The sequence below is a fragment of the Sciurus vulgaris genome, assembly GCF_902686455.1.
Source record: "Sciurus vulgaris genome assembly, chromosome: 16".
NCBI lineage: Eukaryota > Metazoa > Chordata > Mammalia > Rodentia > Sciuridae > Sciurus > Sciurus vulgaris.
In genome coordinates, this window is record NC_136477.1 from 44,928,865 (window position 1) to 44,947,145 (window position 18,281).

General features: G+C 38.4%; 1 protein-coding gene across 7 annotated transcripts in view; it reads left to right on the forward strand.

Annotated features, from left to right (window-relative positions):
- SATB1 (SATB homeobox 1) overlaps positions 1-18,281 on the forward strand; it is a 95,990-nt gene that overhangs the window by 18,532 nt on the left and 59,177 nt on the right. For 2 of the 7 annotated variants that reach the window (XM_079115156.1, XM_079115160.1), the window contains exons 1-5: positions 732-2,534; positions 5,119-5,353; positions 9,032-9,208; positions 9,979-10,105; positions 10,845-10,968. In XM_079115156.1, the coding sequence (XP_078971282.1) occupies positions 5,143-5,353; positions 9,032-9,208; positions 9,979-10,105; positions 10,845-10,968 (639 nt within the window). In that variant the 5' untranslated portion in view covers positions 732-2,534; positions 5,119-5,142. Of the gene's footprint in view, positions 1-731; positions 2,546-5,118; positions 5,354-9,031; positions 9,209-9,978; positions 10,106-10,844; positions 10,969-18,281 lie in introns of those variants that run through there. The other 5 variants (XM_079115161.1, XM_079115162.1, XM_079115157.1 and 2 more) reach the window with 3 other exon arrangements.

Here is an 18,281-nt window from a genome sequence, read left to right on the forward strand (position 1 = left end):
CCCCTGCAGTCACTTCCTGAAGTCTGCCCACCTCAGTCCTCAAGCGCCTGTCACCTGCAAGACTCCGTCCCTTTCCCGCGGGGAGAGTGCGTCCTCCGCGCCCCCGCCCCCCGGCGCCCGCCTGTCCCTCGGGTGCCCGCCTGCGACGCCCCCGGCGTATTCCTTTTTGTGGTTTTTGTGGCGTGTGAGTGGGTGGTTAGTTTTCCCCCCGGCCCTCGCCCCCTCCTCCCCGTCACTTTCATTCCCCCCGCCCCCGAGCCCGTTCTGCCCCTCCTCCCGCCCCGCTCCCACTCGCACACCTGCCCTCGTCGCCCGCGCGCCGCGCGCTCCCCTCCCCGCTCCGGCGGCCGCTGCCAGGGAAGCCCCCTCTCCTCCTCCCCTCCGCGCTCTCCCTGGCGCGCCTGGCGGCGGCCAGCGCTAACCCTCGCGCAGCGCCCTGTTATTCTGGGTATTGTGTGTAATAAATGTCGGGCCGCCTCACTCTAATCAAGCTCATTACAAATTCTTGCGCGCCCGGGGCCGGAAATCGTGCGCTCCCCCCACCCCCAGCGCCCGCACTCATTCACTAGTTACTTGTCTTTAGGCTTTTTAACTCGCCTCCACCCCCTCCCCCAATCCCGGCCCTCCAGCCCGGGTTTTAATCCCCATCCCTTTTCCGCCTTCTCCGTGCACCCTGCCCCCCCGCCGCCTTCCTCCTCCGCTGCGCACCCCCTTCCTCCTCCTCTCCCTCCCCCCGCCGCCGCCGCCGCGGCCGCCGCCGCCACTTTCTCGCTCGCTCCCGCTCCCCGGACGCGGCGGATGAGCCGGCCCCGCTGGGGAAGGCTCCGGGCGGCGGCGGGCGGCCGGGAGGAGGCTGCGTGCTCGGGGCTGGGGCTGCGAGCGGGGTGATTTTGTATTAAAATGAGGAGGAGGAAGAAGAGGCAGCCACAGCGGCGGCGGCGGCGGCAGCAGCAGCAGCAGCAGCAGCAGGAGCAGCGGCGTAGAGGGCTGCAGCCCGGGCGGACGCGCGGAGCCGAGCTGGGCACGGCGGCGGCGGCGACAGCGGCCGGGATGAGTCAACTAATAATTTAATGGGGGCAGAGACGGCAGCGAGGGGGAGAGCGACCGAGGGAGAGAGAGAGAGAAACAGCCCCGTCCGGGGACTCGCGCTCACACGCACGCACACACAAACACACACACACACCTCTCCCTGTGCCACCCAGCAACAACCGGCCTCGTCACAACAACAACAGCAACAGCCGCCCTCTAGCCTGCCCGGGGGCCGTGCGTAAAGCCAGGGCGACTCCAGAGGACGCTTCCCACCCTCCTCTCGCATTTCGGGAAACTCCTGATCAGTTTTGTTGGGTTCTGGGCTTCTTTTTTTTACCCCCCAAGTCCTAGTGCCATTGTGGTGCTCGTTGTTTACCTCGGACTCTGGCTGAGTGAGAGCTTGGCGACTTTTTGGGGGGAGGGGGCGGGGAGTTCGTCGCTGCCGAGGCGGTGGAGGTGGCTGGGGTGCCTTCTGATCTTCCCCCCCCCCCCCCCCCCATCCTCTCTCTTCCCCTCACTCACTGGGCTCCCCAGACGCTCCCAGCCCCGCGTCAATGGGCAGAGCGAGGGTCCTCGGGGCTGTTGTCAGCGAGGGCGGAATCAAAAGTGGCATTTTAGTGCCTTTCTGGGGCTTTTCTCGAGACCCTCTGCCCCTCACCCTCGCTGTCCCCTGGTAGATGCCCTCGTTGGGGGTGCGAGGCTGTAGGGAAAAAGTTTAAGGTTTGTTAATATTAGTCGCAATCGTTGGGGAGGGGGTGGGGGCGATTGGCAGGGAGGCGAGGTGGCCTTCCCCTCTCCGCGTTCTCCGGGGTTATTGGAGAATAATATTGCAAGTGACAGCCAGAAGTAGACTTTCTGTCCTCACACCGAAGAACCCGAGCGAGCGGGAGGGAGGGAGGGAAGAGAGAAGAGGGGACCTTTTTTTTTTTTTTTTTTTTCCTCCCCCTTCCTTTTTGGAGGTCTTGTCCGCAGTGATTTTTTTTTCTTTTTCTTTTTAAGAGATTCCTCAGTCACCACCTCGCCTCCCCACCACCACCATAGTGTACAGCTCATAACGGGTTTTGCTTTGTTTTTACGATTCCCCCCCCCAACGAATCACTTGTCAGATCAATTTTATCTTCTCCCTCCTCCCTACTTCCCACTCTCCCCTCCTCCCCACCGAAAACCCCGTTCTCTGAGGTTAGACATTTTACAAATCATATACGTTGATTTTCGAATTGTGATTTTTTTTTTTTTAAACCCCCTCTCCCATGGCTACTCTTGTAGACGTTTGTTTCTGCCCTTCCCCCGCTTACGGGGGGCGGGGGTAGGGGAAGAGAAAATAATACAATTTCAGGGGAAGTCGCCTTCAGGTCTGCTGCCTTTTTTTTTTTTTTTTTTTTTTTTTTTAATTAAAAAAAAAAAGGACATAGAAAACATCAGTCTTGAACTTCACTTCAAGAACCCGGGCTGCAAAGGAAATCTCCTTTGTTTTTGTTATTTATATGCTGTCAAGTTTTGAAGTGGTGAGTTTCAGGTCGGTTTTGCTAATTTCACTCAGTAAAACTGCAGTGTTTCTGTTTCTAGATAGTACTTTGCTTCTTTGTCTCTTTAAAAGGTCACAGTGAAAGCTTGGCCTGGATCGTGCCGGCCATATGGAATGGATAAGGGCACAATCTCTTAAAATGTGATTATGGGGTTCTGTGGGGGCAAGAGAGGCGATCCAGCAAGGAACTCACTGAAAAGGAACCCACAATGCAAAATATAGGTTCTTGAAGCCAAAATTTCGTGCTTTTATTTCTTTCTTTTTAAGGGAAATAATTGCTGAGACTGAGTTTACTGTTTCATTCAGTAATTATTATATATGGTCTTAGTTTATGGGCAGGGAAATGGGATTTTGAGAAAGTAGCCTGCTTTCTGTGTGCCAGCCAGACCTTATACTAATATGGGTTTTTAAATGTGTAACTCAAAAGAAACTCTTCAGCCTGGCATCTGTTGAGACCATGGTTAGTTCCTGCTGCTGTCAGTCCAGGCAGGCCTGTTGGAGGTTGCTCTTTTCAATTCCAAACTGAGGTCTGGTGAACTTTAGCCCTGGGCATAGAGTTTAAAGGAGTAAATTGGGTGTTTTATGTGCATGTAATTTTGCTTTATAATATAAAGCTTTTTACAGGATGACTTAGTGTTTAATAGATGCTTATAGGTGGGTATTCAAAGGACAATTTTGCATGACCTATATTGTATTTTGATTGTCAATACATTAACTAAATTATAATCTATCACTTTCATTTGCTCTACAGCTTATAGTGCTGTTAAGCCTCATGATTACTTAATATGTTTTGTAGCATTAACTTTGATGCTGCTGTCTATTCCCTGCCACCACCATATTTTTTTTTTCCTCTTGGGTTGCCCCAAGGGTTAAAGATTTTCTTTTCAAATGATGTTTTAAAATTTGTCTTCTGCTCTAGGGTAAGGCAACCAATTTTAGAAAAAGCAGCTCTGCATTATAATCCACATGAAACATTATAAAGAGTGTTTTGAATAAGTTAATAATCATCACTCTCTAATTTTGGCTTTAGACTGCAGTTTAACATAATGGAAAAGAGTAATCTTGATAAAAAGTGGTTAAAAAAGGCACATTTATTGTTAATGAACCTCATAACCAAAAACAGATGGGACCTCGATCAACGGTAAACCTTTAGTTCTCAGCGTGCCACCCTGGAGTCAAAGATAAATAGCCATTATTATTTCTCAAACTTTATAGTTCTTCAGTTGGCATTCTTAAGGTTGCTTTCAAACCTCCAGATTAACATTGCTCCCCCACTTTTCTTGATTATATGGGACAAAGTAGTCTGTAGTTAAACAGGGGAAAAATGTTTATAGAAAAGCCATGCTAACACAGACTGGCTTTGAAGAAATCTAGGATCTAAATAGGTTTGGTATAAAAATATTTTAAAAAGCACAAGATATATAAGATTATGAGATAGCTAGAAGAAAATGGTAATTATATTCTCTCTGGTTTTCCTTAGTATGTTCTCTTTAGTATTGATAAGTCCACTACTTCATGTCTGATAAAAGTTCATGAAATATTTCTTCTCACCTTTTTTTATCAATTCTAGTTAACACTCTGTGTTAGAAGTGACTTTGATATTGTACTAATTACTGCATTATAAATACTATGAAAATTGATGCCCAAAGATAATATCTGGCTTATATAAAAATTACAATGTTAACATCATTGCATGATGATTATTTGTGGATGCTGGAGATTGTGTTTTTAACCAATATCATTAAGATTTTTTTGAAAGTGAGCTTGGCTCTTCAACTTGTTTGTATCAAAGTATTTTCAAGTTTTTGTTTTGTTTTTTAAATTGTTAGCATTATTCTATTAGTAATGGACACCTAAATATTAACTCTGAAAGATAAGTTGTAATGCTCCTGTACCCATGATATTTGAGGAAACCCTCTACTTCTTCCTGTTTGCTTAGGGGTGAAATGATCTAGTCACATGTTTGACCCGAACCTCCACTAGATCTTTAATAGGTTACGGGAACTCTTGAAACTTTGATAGCAGAAAACTTTTCTTAGCATGAACTTGTGAAGCCAATGGGGAGTTTAAAAAACACTTAGATGTTTTCTACCTTCTTTTGAGATGGTATTTTTTTCATAAAATTCAAAAAAATGTAAAAATAGAAACATGCATTAAATTTAATATTTTAGACTCTGATAATCTTGCCTGTGATAATGTTGCTGTAATAAGTTCATCATTTTTAAAAATTCGGACCATAAATACAACTTGTTATTTTCTTTTTAGCATGTGTTTTTTTGTCTTAAAAGTAAGCCCATTTTTCTTACACTTAGTTGTGTTTATGGATGACACATCATCTTTTTATTCATATGTGTTGGTACAGTTTCCCCAAATTGTTCTATTAATTTGAAGAGAACTGTAGTGCTGTCATCTAAAAATATAGTAACATCTGTATTTTATATAGGTAAGCAATTTTATGAATATATATGTGGAGAGAAATGTTTAGAGGTACATCATATGGGACACATATATAGATACAGACCCCCCAACCAATTATAACATGTCTTCTTTTTAAATTCTGGCAGGTGATCTTTAGACAGTGACTGAGTATGGATCATTTGAACGAGGCAACTCAGGGGAAAGAACATTCAGAAATGTCTAACAATGTAAGCGATCCGAAGGGTCCACCAGCCAAGATAGCCCGCCTGGAACAGAACGGGAGCCCACTAGGAAGAGGAAGACTTGGGAGTACAGGTGCAAAAATGCAGGGAGTGCCTTTAAAACACTCGGGCCATCTGATGAAAACCAACCTTAGGAAAGGTAAATACTCTGGAACCAAATCCTAGAAAGCTGCAAGCTCTGGTGTCTACCCAAGGTCACTGTGTGGGGGTGCTTGTATATTCTTTTCCTGGATTCTTTCTGATCTGAAAATAGTTACATTCTGAGTTGTATTGTCAATCATGTGTTGAAAGTGTATGCTCTGTTCTTGGGTGGAGCCTCTGACTATCCTATAGATTGGAATCATTGGACTTTTTTGGATGATAAGGACTTAAGGAATTAAATATAGTGGTCTTAGTTAATGCAAGGGTCCATTCATAAAGTGTTGATGTAAGAAAGGATATGTAGGTGGCTGTTACTTAAACTAACCCTGAGTAAGAGTAGGACACTTAGGTTGTTTGAGAATCGCCCTAGCTTTTCATATGATCGCTAGTTGTAAGGCAATTTCACAGATCATGGAAATCTTACATAAGATGGTATAAAAGTTTGGTGATGTCATTTTCTGTGGTTTATTTTCTGAAGAGAAAACTCATTATTTAGCAGTAAAAAACCTGATGATTCTAGTTTTAAAATTTTTGCTATATTTGGGTATTTTGGTAAAGGAAGGGCAGATTTAGGCAAGTTTATAAAGAGAAGATGTGCAAGTCTGCATGACTCTTTGTCTACCAATATTAAATTGATGAAGTTTAACAACTTTGTGTTTGACATTGTTGTTCTAGTAAAGCAGTGCCTATAGTGGTATTATGTATGTGTCTCATAAGGGTCTTTATTTTGTCTATGAATTACATGTATAGGAATGAGATTTTCCTTACATCTGCTAAGCAAAGGATGAAAATGCCATCTTTTAGCAACCAAGAATATTAAGTAGATAAAGTTAGAAGGCAGAGGAATTTCATTGTGTTTGATGCATAACATTTATCATACAATCATTTATTTTTTCTTGGTTTGGCGAAAACAAAGAATATATTGATCCTGAAATGAACAGACACAGCAGTCCGTATTGTTAGATCTTTATCTATTAAAAATGGAAAAACAGCACTTCAGCAAATTCTTTGGCCTCTACTCATGATTACCCTATTTATTGATTGTTTGCCAAGAATGTATGCATCTTAAGAAAGCCAGGGTAAGAGCATTAAAAATATAATTTATTACAGCTTTTCAAACAGAGTGCATTAATATTGTACTGTGAAGCACTGGGGCTCTATAAAAAAGACTTTCTGACGCCTGCAAACATATAAGTTCCATAAATTCCTAAATAGGAGATTTCAGCTGTCTCTGGTATTATGTGATATTTGCACAGCAAACTTTAATGCCAGGACAGTTTTAGACAAGGATTCTACAGACTTCACTGCTCCTTATGGCAGACGTGCTGTTTACACAGGCTCATAAACCTTCAGCAAAAGCTTCTAAGACTGCCTTCAGGTTTAAATCATGTGGTATTTTTAGCATTCAGCAGTGACCAGTGCTCTCCCCTTTTAATGCTGGAAGGTTATGAAGTTGCTGTAGTTGGAAGTCTTGCCAAACACTAGCACGAATAATCAGTTCAGAGAAGGCTCCTGTTTAGCATTACTCCCAGTAACAGGAGGGTAACCGTGACAGTTTGCTAGAAGATTTAGCAGCTAGATTTGTAATTAGATGATACTATTGTTACTTTATCCGTGGCCACCTTTATTATCTATAAAGGTACCTCTGAATGTGATCAATGAAATACAAAGTATATCCAGTATATTTTAATAGTTTGAAAAGCCTACAGTTATGTCATGGGTCTGCGGAGTTTTTTCATAAGTCTGAGAAGCAGCATGTAGTAGAACACATCTGTTTCATTCCATAAGAGGAAAAATCAATGTATATGTTTTTGTCATACTAAACCAACTCTTTGAAGACATCACAGTGGGAGAAGGAACCACAGTATAGTAATTTCACTTCCTGCTCAAGTGCTTTTTGAAAAATGTATTCATAATGACTTATTTTAAAATGCATTTTAATTGTAGAAAGGTCTGTGCTAAATCCAAATAACAAAATTACTAAAGCCTTTTGGTGTTTTTTTTTTTTTTTTTTTCCCTCATCTTATTTTTTCATGTGCATGGTTTCTGTTTGACAGGTGCTAGATAAAAATTGTGGCTGAGATGAGAAAGCACTACTAAGAAAAAGGGGTTGAATGTTTTCATTTGTTTGGGAGATTTTGCCAAAATACCTTCAAGCCAAGGAAGAAATCACCAGTTTGCATATTGCTGTTTTTGCTGTGGTCTCCCCAAGCCGTCTTCTGATCCCTGACGGGTTCTCTCTCTGGTATAAAACAGCTGAATGAATGACAAGAATATTGGCAAGCTCTGCGGCTTGTTTTTCATGCCTAGCCTGTTGGTACTTCCGAATGAGTTTGTGAGCTTTTCTAAGTAAACCTAAAGGGGTTTATTTGTCAGGGCTAGAATCTCTTGTGAACAGTTCACTAAAGCTTTGGTGAAGACACACATGTGGAAAAATGTAGCTGTTTTATTGCCGGCTTTTGTTCATCAGAAACAAGCAAATAGAGAATTTGTAAAGGGCCTCTCTGGTGTCAGTAGGAAATCCTGATTTTCAGCAATGGTTGGAATGCACTAGGTATCTTCAGAAGTTGGTAGGATTCTGCTTGTCCAGAGGACAGAGATCTTATGCAGGCATGGATGTTGTAGGACTAATTGGGGATCCTGGGTGCCCTGTTAAAGTAACCCGTGTCATCATTTATGCTAAAGATGATACCCTCCTGGCAGTTTGCCACAGTACAGTTCAGATGCATCTGTTTTTAACCCTTTTCTGTTATCATTGGAGGTCTGATAGTGCGCTGTGTAAAACACCTTGAGAACGACAGCAGTTGATGATTTCAGTTTCTAGAACACAAGCCTCTTTTCTAACAGTGGTATGGTCTGTGCTTATTAATCATCTGGCTACTGAGTTATTACACTGGATTAAAGTAAACCAGGAGAGAGCACATCAAATCCATGCAGATTCCTTGATCCTAATATATCCTGATGAGGCCAGTTTCCTTTTCTCTTTCTTATTTTATCATGGAGACAGTTAATTTTAAAGACCTATGGCCAGCATGGTATCTTTTTAGTCAGGTAGATGAAATGAGTAGTCAAAAAAGTAAATGTTATTTATCTGCGTGGTGCACATATTGAAATTGCATGTTATAAGCATCAGTTTGATTAAGTTTTGTGTTTCTTTTATGGAACCAGTTGGAGAAAATATCTCAAAAAGAAAGAAAATGATCATTTTATAGTCAAAGATAATTTGTTTGGACACAAATAGGAAAAGTTTATTATTAACAAAAGCATGTAGGCAGCAAGAAGGTGGGTTCAGACAGCTGGTTTGCATACTGTAAACTACTCAGCAAATCAGATAAGACACACTTATTTCTCTCTCGTAAGCACTATTATTTGATCAAAAAGGTAATTCTACATTCGTTGCTTTTGGAAAATGCACTGTTAACATTAGAGCAGAGACCAAGTTATCTTAGGACCCAAGTTCACATTCTATTTAAATATTTCTCTTGCAACTTAAGAAAAGATTGTATATATTTATGTGTGTGTGCCTGCATTTTTCTACCCAATCTGGCTTGGAAGCACAGTCTCTTCTCTCACTGTTGTGAAGATTTATTTTCATAGCTTAGTTTTTATTCCCCCCCCAGATTGTATTTCTGAAGATTGTTGGTTTTCTCTCTCTTTTTCTCTGTTTTTTTGATAGGAACCATGCTACCAGTTTTCTGCGTGGTAGAACATTATGAAAACGCCATTGAATATGATTGCAAGGAGGAGCATGCGGAATTTGTGTTGGTGAGAAAGGATATGCTTTTCAACCAGCTGATAGAAATGGCATTGCTGTCTCTAGGTTATTCACATAGCTCTGCTGCCCAGGCCAAAGGTAAATAATGCATATGTGGGGTTGGAAAAATTGCTTGGCATCCTTTGTTTACCTCGAAGAGAAAGCAGTGAATATTTTTATTCAGATAACTGTAGCCCGGGTTTTACATTGCTTCCTTATAGACTGTGACTTTAAAAAATTGGCTTAATTCAGTTTGGTTTAGTTAACACACATTTTGCTCATGTGGAATGTCGAGGTAGATTTTTTTTTTAAATTACTTCAGCTGAATCATTAGTATGCTTATTGACCTTAATAATCTGCTCCACTGAGGACCCACAAGGAAGTGAGGAGCGTATTTGAGCAGATGGACTGTTGAGAGTCAATTTGCATTTATGACTGAATATCTAGTTCTGTTTCTTTTATTCTGTTTCTGATGGTTTTATGGGCTGTAAAGTATTTTTCAATGCTGATTCCCACTGCAATAGAGAATCTTATCTAAATCGTAAAGCCATTTAGAACTGGTTCGGCTATGTCTTATTAGAACTTCCTTTAAGTTAGGAAAATGTGGCCTTATGCATAGGTTTTATTGATGGGGTTTTATTTCCAAAATAATAAACAACCCTATAGTCATTTACATAATTTCACAATTTGGAGAGCTAAGCTGTGAATATTTTCATTGACCTGCCTTTTAGAGGAAAGGGAATCATTCAAACAGAAATAACAATATTGCTTGTAGTGGGGGCAATGGAAAAAAAAAAAAAAAAACCTTCAACTAGATATATTATCTGAGAGTAAAATATTCAGTGACATATTCTCTTTATCTGGAATAGGGCTAATCCAGGTTGGAAAGTGGAATCCAGTTCCACTGTCTTATGTGACAGATGCCCCTGATGCTACGGTAGCAGATATGCTTCAAGATGTGTATCATGTGGTCACATTGAAAATTCAGTTACACAGGTGAGTCAAGGCAGCAATTCCAGGGCGAAACATTCTGTTTACCTGGTCTTTTGAAATAAAGCATTTCTGGGCAGTCTTCTGTTTTTATTTAACCTAAGTTTCAGAAAGGTGATTTTGTTACCTTAACTCCTTCTGCTTTTTTCCTTAACTTTAGTGTATAAAGACAGTCCTCCCCAGATTTGTAGGTTTTCGCAGATTATCAAAAGACAGGACTTTTTTATATTTAGTCGATTAAATGATGCATTACAAGAAGGCATTTTACATAAAGTTTACTTAAGAAAAAAATATTTTTGCATATCATGAACAGTGCCATCTGTGTACATTTTGTGAAAGAATGCCTTATTCACTATTGCCATGATCTTATTTATTTATATATTTTTTACCATTTTAGTTCGTATGAACAGAGTAATGAAAGGAAATCAGTTAATACGTTAATGCTTTTCACGATGGCTCGTGAGAAAGCAGTACACCTTAAATTGTCTTCCCAAGCGCATCAGAGCAGGAAGGTAGAAGTAACATGAAAAAATAGCCACCACAGGCAGCTGATGTATAATTCATGCATCGATACAGCAGATGTGTTGTATAAAGTAATTAACTAATCGGAACAATCAGGAGACCGAGAGCAATCTCCAGATGCATCTGTTTGATGCGCAAAATGAAATCTGTCTGTCTTAAAGGAATGTTCTGCAGCGGGATGCAATCTTGTAATAATCCCCTTTCTAATCTATGTCTCGAATAGTTGCCCCAAACTAGAAGACTTGCCTCCTGAACAATGGTCGCACACCACAGTAAGGAATGCTCTGAAGGACTTACTGAAAGATATGAATCAGAGTTCGTTGGCCAAGGAGTGCCCCCTTTCACAGGTACTTAGCATAGCATGTGATGAATAATAAGGCGTCATGGGCAACCTGGACTGGAGGTGTGCTGGGGTTCCACAGTTTCAAGCATCTGGTATCTGAAGCAGGAATGTGCCAAAAATGCCAAGTGACTTGACCATGGGTGACCTTTTAAAATATGCCCCATTCATTCTGAACAGATCCTTTTCAGGAAAAACAGTTGAGCTCAAGACTCTACTGGCTAGTTTATAAATTCATCTTCTGAGTGCTTTGAGCATGGTAGCTATATTCTCCAGAGTGCCCTTTCTCAGGAAGAGTCAAGGTGGTCAGACTTTCTCAAGCTGCATGGGAATGCCTGTCAGTGTTAACATGCAGAACTTCACCATGCTGTCTGAGTTAAATAAGGGTACAGTTATTGGTATCTTGGTTCATTGCACAGAAAGGGAAAAGGAAGTGTTTAGTAAAAGTAATTATCAAAATAAGGACAGAAATCTCTTAATCAGAAGGTCAAATAGTTATTGCTCACTGGGATTTTATAGCCAGTTTTGTATCTTTTTTTCTTTTTTGTAAAGCAGAATCTTATATTTTTCCTTCAGAGATGCCTGTTATACCATTTGTGATTTTTTAAATGAGACTGATTTATTACTATTATATTCCTATTTTTTGGAATAGATTTTGGTGGAAGGTAACTAAAACTCTAGGTAGGGACTATTCTTATTTCCAAATTTAAAACCAAACATCATTTTTATAATGCTCTCCTGATTTCAGATAAGAAAAAAAATTTGCTGAGGGCCTGTTCTTAATAGTCTGCTTACATGGTCACTATGTCATGTGTTACAATTCTGTCCCTCAGTGCCCAAACCATTTTAAGGTCATTCCATGATATGGTATAATAGTGCTGGTCTAACTAGATTTTTAAGTTTCCTTTTAGTTCAAGTTTAAAAGGGAATTCTGAATATTAGTCTGTCATTTGATTTGAATTGTATGACTCTGCTGTCAACATTTCTGCAGCTGAGAGACTCAAAGTGTATTTCTACTATAACCTGAGTACTAGATGTGTATTTATTATGAAGTTCAGGAAGATTACTGGGCACCTTTTTAAGGAAGCTTGTGGGCTTTTGTGCTGCTGTTTCAGGGAGACTTCATACATTTCACATGTGCAACATGGTCCTACAACTTTGTTTTGATGTTTGTTAGCAATTTGAGAAATGTAGCAAATTCTAAATTAAGCTGTAGCCACAGATTAAATATTTTCTGTGTATGTTAAGTATCCACTTCTTACAACTTAGAGCAAACTTTTTGTCAATTCAGTTACACCTTCAGCTAATCTCGTTTTATCTTGCCTCTCTGACCCTTGGAATAGAGAGCACATGAATCTATAACCATCAAATAAGAGTAATTTAAATTAATTAAATACAGTTAAATCAAAAGGTTGATATACTGAAATAGGGGGACTCTTACTTCTGGAAATTGATGTTTTACAGACAATTCCAGATAACGAGTCACTTGATTATTAGCATATGGAAGTTTGAAATGATGTAGAACTAAACTTTGTTGTTGTTGTTATTTTACCTCAGAGTTAAAACATAATGTAGACATCCGTTATAGGAATATCATGTATCTTCATGTTACTAAATGTCCAGTTGATTTTAGAAGTAAATTTAAAGACTTAAGGCATTTACTCTTAACTGGAGAGGAAGATGCTAATACTAATATTTATTGGTAGTGTCAGGGAGAACTACTTGTTAAATGACATCAACATTCAGGCCGTAAACTTCACCTCACTGTTGCTTATAAATAGAATTGTGAATTTACTTGATGTTATCATGGAAAATGAATTGAATGCAGACAGTTTCAAAAAGAATGGCAAAATGAAATTCAGGACTTGGTTTTGAAGTCATATGTTGGTGAATTTCTTTCAAGAGGCCTTGGGAGGAACACAGAACCTTGTATAGCTGGAGACCCCACCCTAATAAGTAAGTGATGGAACTAGTCTACAGTTTCAGTGTGAGCTGTTATTACAGTTTTTCTTCCTTGAAAAGAAAAAAAAAATATCAAATTTTAGCAATGGCATTAAATATTGAAATTAATTTTGCATTTAATATTTTGAAAAAAATCAGCTTTTCTAAATGAGGGGATATTTTATATATTTATATTTGTATTTTGCTGCATCATCTTCTGTTTCTTTTCTAGAATGAATCCATGAATCTAAGAGTGTTTCCATTACAGATTATTTTCCATTTACTTCTCCATTACATTTTTAAAACTGAGAGATGATTATTAAGATGAGAGATACAGGCTCCCTAAGGCCTAAACCCAAAATATATAGTGACTTTGAAATATAAAATATATAGTGACTCTTCCTCCTCTTTGAGATTTGATGATAATGTAGATATAATGGTGAAAAGTGCATATCAAAATAAATATTGCCTCACTCTTGTGCAAAATGGAACCCAATACCAAGAAATGCCACAAGATGACGGCTTTACTTCTCCCATGGATTTTGTGATTCATTCATGTGAGAACTTTCAGCATATATTTCAGTATACATATTTTACTGGATGTTAGGGTTTTGTTTTGTTTAATGTGATAAAATACTCTAGGAGCAAGAAAGGCTGCAGGTTGCCTGAATGTTACATTCAGTAGAAAGTCTACTCTGAGGGCAGGTGGAGTCCCTCCATAGGGCAGAGGCTGGGAGGTAATAGGAATGGGAAATTGCCAGGAATTTGCCTGGGTGTCTGACACCCCCTGCCTACAACACTCTAGGAGGATTGTCTGACACTTGCTAAGCAAGTGTCCAGTTGGACTTGGATTCTTAGAATTAGAAGGGATTATCCTTCCTAGGCTCCTCCTTTGACAATCAAAGGAGTTAGTGTCCCTAGAGATTAAAGTAAAGGTGCTGGTTAATGACTGACCCCAAAGTCCTGATTTGCAAAGTCTATGTCCTTGCCCAATGGTAAATTTTAAAGTGTTGATTTTACAATGAATACTTATGTTTTGGTGCAGTGCTTATGTTTTCTTTGCTAATATTTGCAAGGTTTCTTGCAGCTGCAGAAATTCCATAAGTGGGTATGTGGTATGATTTAAAACCCATACCTTTATTTGTGTTATTACTTTCCTATCATAAATCTGCCCAGATAGATTGACATGTGTTTAAGTTCTGTGTATCATGTGTTTGTTTATTTTTATAAAATGTTCTAAGACATAAAAAAAAAAAAAAAAACTGCTTAGTTCATTATAGATCTGAGGTTGGGTGTTTTGTTGTTGCTTTAGCTTTTTTCAGTGGATGTGGTTAGATAAGTTTGATGTTGTATTCTAAACTTCAGCTGAGTAGGAGAAAACAAAGTCTTATTTGGGGACAAGAAAGCCTGTAGTTTGAAACTTTGAGGGTATGGATTTGGGAGGTAAATTAGCAGTTAAAAGGACAACATTTTGATTTTCAGTGAAACATTATATTTTGATGTTAATTTTCCCTGGAGTTTTAGACACTGAATTTAAACATTGGATAAATATATACATTCTGATACAGGGATAGATCATTTTCTTGCAAGTACTATAAGTAAAAGGTCAGCTATTACTTCTACCAGCCTAATGTTTTCTTCTTAAAAAATATTCAAGTCTAGTATTCCAGAGAGACTTTAATTTGCAGTCTTCATTCTTTCCTCTGCTCCTTCAAAACACACACACACACACACACACCATGACTTTCGCATTTTTTAAGGTATTGGATCATTTTCTATTTTATGTCTCACCTGGGGAAAAGAGATTTCCAAGCCAAGTCCTCAAGTGAGTGAGACTTGTCACTTTTATTTTCAATTAGTAAAATATATGTAAAATAATAATTTTAAATCCAAACATTCCTTTTAGAAGTAATATTGAAAAAGGTAATTTTTCAATTTTCCTTTCTCTGCCAGCTTCTGAGAATCTAATGCAGGTTGGATTTTTTATTAGAACTAGCAAAACAGATAATAAAGGAAACTGCCTGCCCTCCTGAAGCTTAGCATAAGACTGATTTTCTGAAACCTGACAGTCATTTCCATAGACATAGATTTATATATAAACTAAGTGTTCAGTCAGTTTTTCAGTCTCTGTTATAAATAATGCTGGTACAACATTTTATTGTTATGGAGATGTTTTTCAAAAAAAAATTCACTGTTGTTTCAGCTCTAAAATTATGAAAAAAAAGTTTCTTCAAGTTTTAAATAAATAATCACATTCTTTCAAGAGAATATCCAGCATCATTATGAATATATTGTATTTCACATGCATGACTAACCTTTGAAATTTATTCACATATTCATACATTTATTCACTCAGAAATATGTATTGAAAAATAATCTTAAAGAGTATTGACAGTCTGCTGTGCTAGGCATCCAACTTCTGATGTCATAATGAGGATAACACATCTTAATAGTTGGATAATAATATATGATTAACTTCCAATTAGTGCTTTTGATGTATATAGTGCTTTTATCACCCTAAGTAGTAGATAAAACCTTCAAAGAAGGATGCTGGGACCCAGGACGCTAAGTCGAATACCATGGCTCCGTGGCTGGCAAGTGAAAAGGGAAAGATGTCACACACACAGCCTGGGAGCTTAACCAAGTGTCCTTAGTCACAAAGGAAATTAAAGTAGAAAAAAAAAGAGGACTTTTCAGATTAACTTGCTATGTTTCATAACGTACTTTGATTTCTCTGGAGTATTGATAACTACTTGTTAGTTTTTCTATTGTATTTGTCCTTACCATGGAAGATTTTCTTTGACATATGTGTTTTTCGTTTTGTGTCTTTGGTTTTCTTGTTAGTATATCGACTTGTTTTGAGAGTACCATCATTTTACACCCCTCATTTAGGACCTGAGGGAGTGATTTAGACCATGGGCACAGACTGCTGGATGATCTAGCTTCAGGGAGAGCCAGAAGATTTGAATGTGTGTAGTCTGTGCCGGCACTTCTCTTCCCTATCCTCTCAGTCCTCAAGATCAGGAGGTACAACAGAACTAATAGTCTTTTTTTTTTTTTTTCCTTTTTCTTTAATCTGAAGTAATGTTAAGCATTTTTATTGGAAGTGGTAGGCAGTTAGATTTCTCTGGCCTGTTTGAAAGTACAGACCTTTGTCATCAGACTGACTTGATCTGATGGGCAAAGGATGTAACTGGCAGCTCCATTTAAAATTAGAAACTTTTTATTTGAAATGTGCTTAGAAGATCTTGTACTTACCCCTTTCCAACATAATATTATAACTCCTGTGGTTAAGCTTTCTGTTATCTTGAAGGAAAAAGTTGATCAACAATCTTCTTGCCTTTTTAGGATCCTTGGCCTTCTGGCCAGGTGAAATCTGAAATTATGGATATTTACTTTGTCAGATATTTTATAACTAATAGGATATTATTACCACTTTTAACAGTTGTATTAGTGGAGGGATAAATAAAGTAAATGGTAAGCTAGTTTTACATGAATAGTTGTGTGAATTGAAAAACTTATTCCAGATCATTTTTTCTTTCTTTCTTTCTTTTTTCCAGTCATATCATTCTAGTTCCTCTTTCAACATAGTGAGATGTCTGCTCTGGGTTGATATAATGATAGATCTAATCTACCTAAAAGAAAAAAAAGTGTCCTCCAAATTGCAGATTTTCCGTTTTGAATCTACTGTTTCAGGCTCCTTTTAACTGAGTAAGATTCGTAAGGATTCCATAGTTGCTTGATGTCAGCTCTCCTATCACCTTTCATGTATATTAATCAAAAAAGCCAAACTTAATAAAGCCTCTAACTTAAAAGGGATTGATCTCAAATATTTTATAGCCACTATCTTTTCACAATAGTGAAACATAAAAGAGTTTAAGCCATGCCAATTTAGAGAGTGCTTAACAGTGTGTAAGTACTTCATTTTCACTTAATAGATTTTTGCCTATGCCTTGTTTTAGATCAGAACATGTTTCCTTTGACCTCAGAATCACTAACGCAGGGAAAATTACCATATCATGAGAGCATTGCCCATCTTTTCTTCCCTGATGCATAGAATAATAAATATTCCCCAGGCTTAGGAGTAGACATGATTTGATGGAGAGAGACATGATTTGTGAGAAAATGCTATTTTCTAATTTATTTAAAAAAAATAACTTGAGCAAATCATGCTCAAACTAATTTTCTTGTTAAATGAAACTGGTTTTCTAGTGCTTTTTCTGAGCATTTTTTTCCCCTCACAACTGAAATTTCAAGCTGGATTTGATCTGAATTTCCTTTTAAAATCTGCTTTATTTCATGTCAGATTTGGGCCCCAAACAAACTCATAAACAGACCAAAAAAAAAAAAAAAACACCCTAAGTTAAGAATACTCAAAAACAAACAGATATACACACCCAATTTTTTCCTCTTTCATTGGAAACTGCTTGATTATAACGTGCTCTGAGGATAAAAAACATAAGAGAGCCTTTAACGTGACAGGAGAGCGCCACAGCCCTGGTTCTGCAGCTCATTGCCAATTGAAGCAAGGAACGCTCTGGCTGTTGGGACTTTTAAATCTAGACTTAAAAGTTATTTGTTCTGTTTAGCATTTTTAAAATGATTCTATTAGGAATTGTATGTGCTTCAGTTTTAATTTTAACTCATAATGATTGTAAAGCACCCTGGGATGCTTGCATGAAGGGCGCTACAGAAATATAAGATTGTATTGTGTGCTAATATGCACTATTATTACAGGGTGCTGGCGTTTCATCATGGACAATTCATAAGGTTGCAGGATTTCTCATTGTAGAAAGGTGGCTGACTTTCTTTAAAAGTTTTTTTTTTAATTTATTTATTATTAAACTTGATTCTTCTTAATCATATTCTTTAGAAAATACCATTTATTTTGTATTGCAATATTTTCCTGTAGAAATGCTAATCTAATTTACTTTACTCACAGGGTTAAAGATGCAAACCAGATGATACCTTTGAAGTTGGAAGTTAAGAAAAGATTAAACTTTGTGATTACTATTTAAGATCGCTTTCTTATGTGGATATCAAGACAGAGTCCTTTTTTAGTGGGTACCACTGACTGTCAGAGGCATATCCATTTTGCTCTCAATCCAGTGTTTTCCCAAGGCCATCGAAAAGTATATAGCTAAATTGAAACAAGTATTAACTTTATGAAATGTCACACTGGGCATTTCCCTTGTATTGAAACTCCTGGGCTATGTTAACATATGAGAACTTGATTTCATTTTCTTTTTACTTTTTAATGGGGCTATTTCTTGGAGTAATGCATTTCTTTAATGACTTCATTCTGTCATTTTTTTATGTGTCTTTTTGTATCATTGCTCTTTACCATCTCTGTAGTTACTGAACTCATAACATCATAGC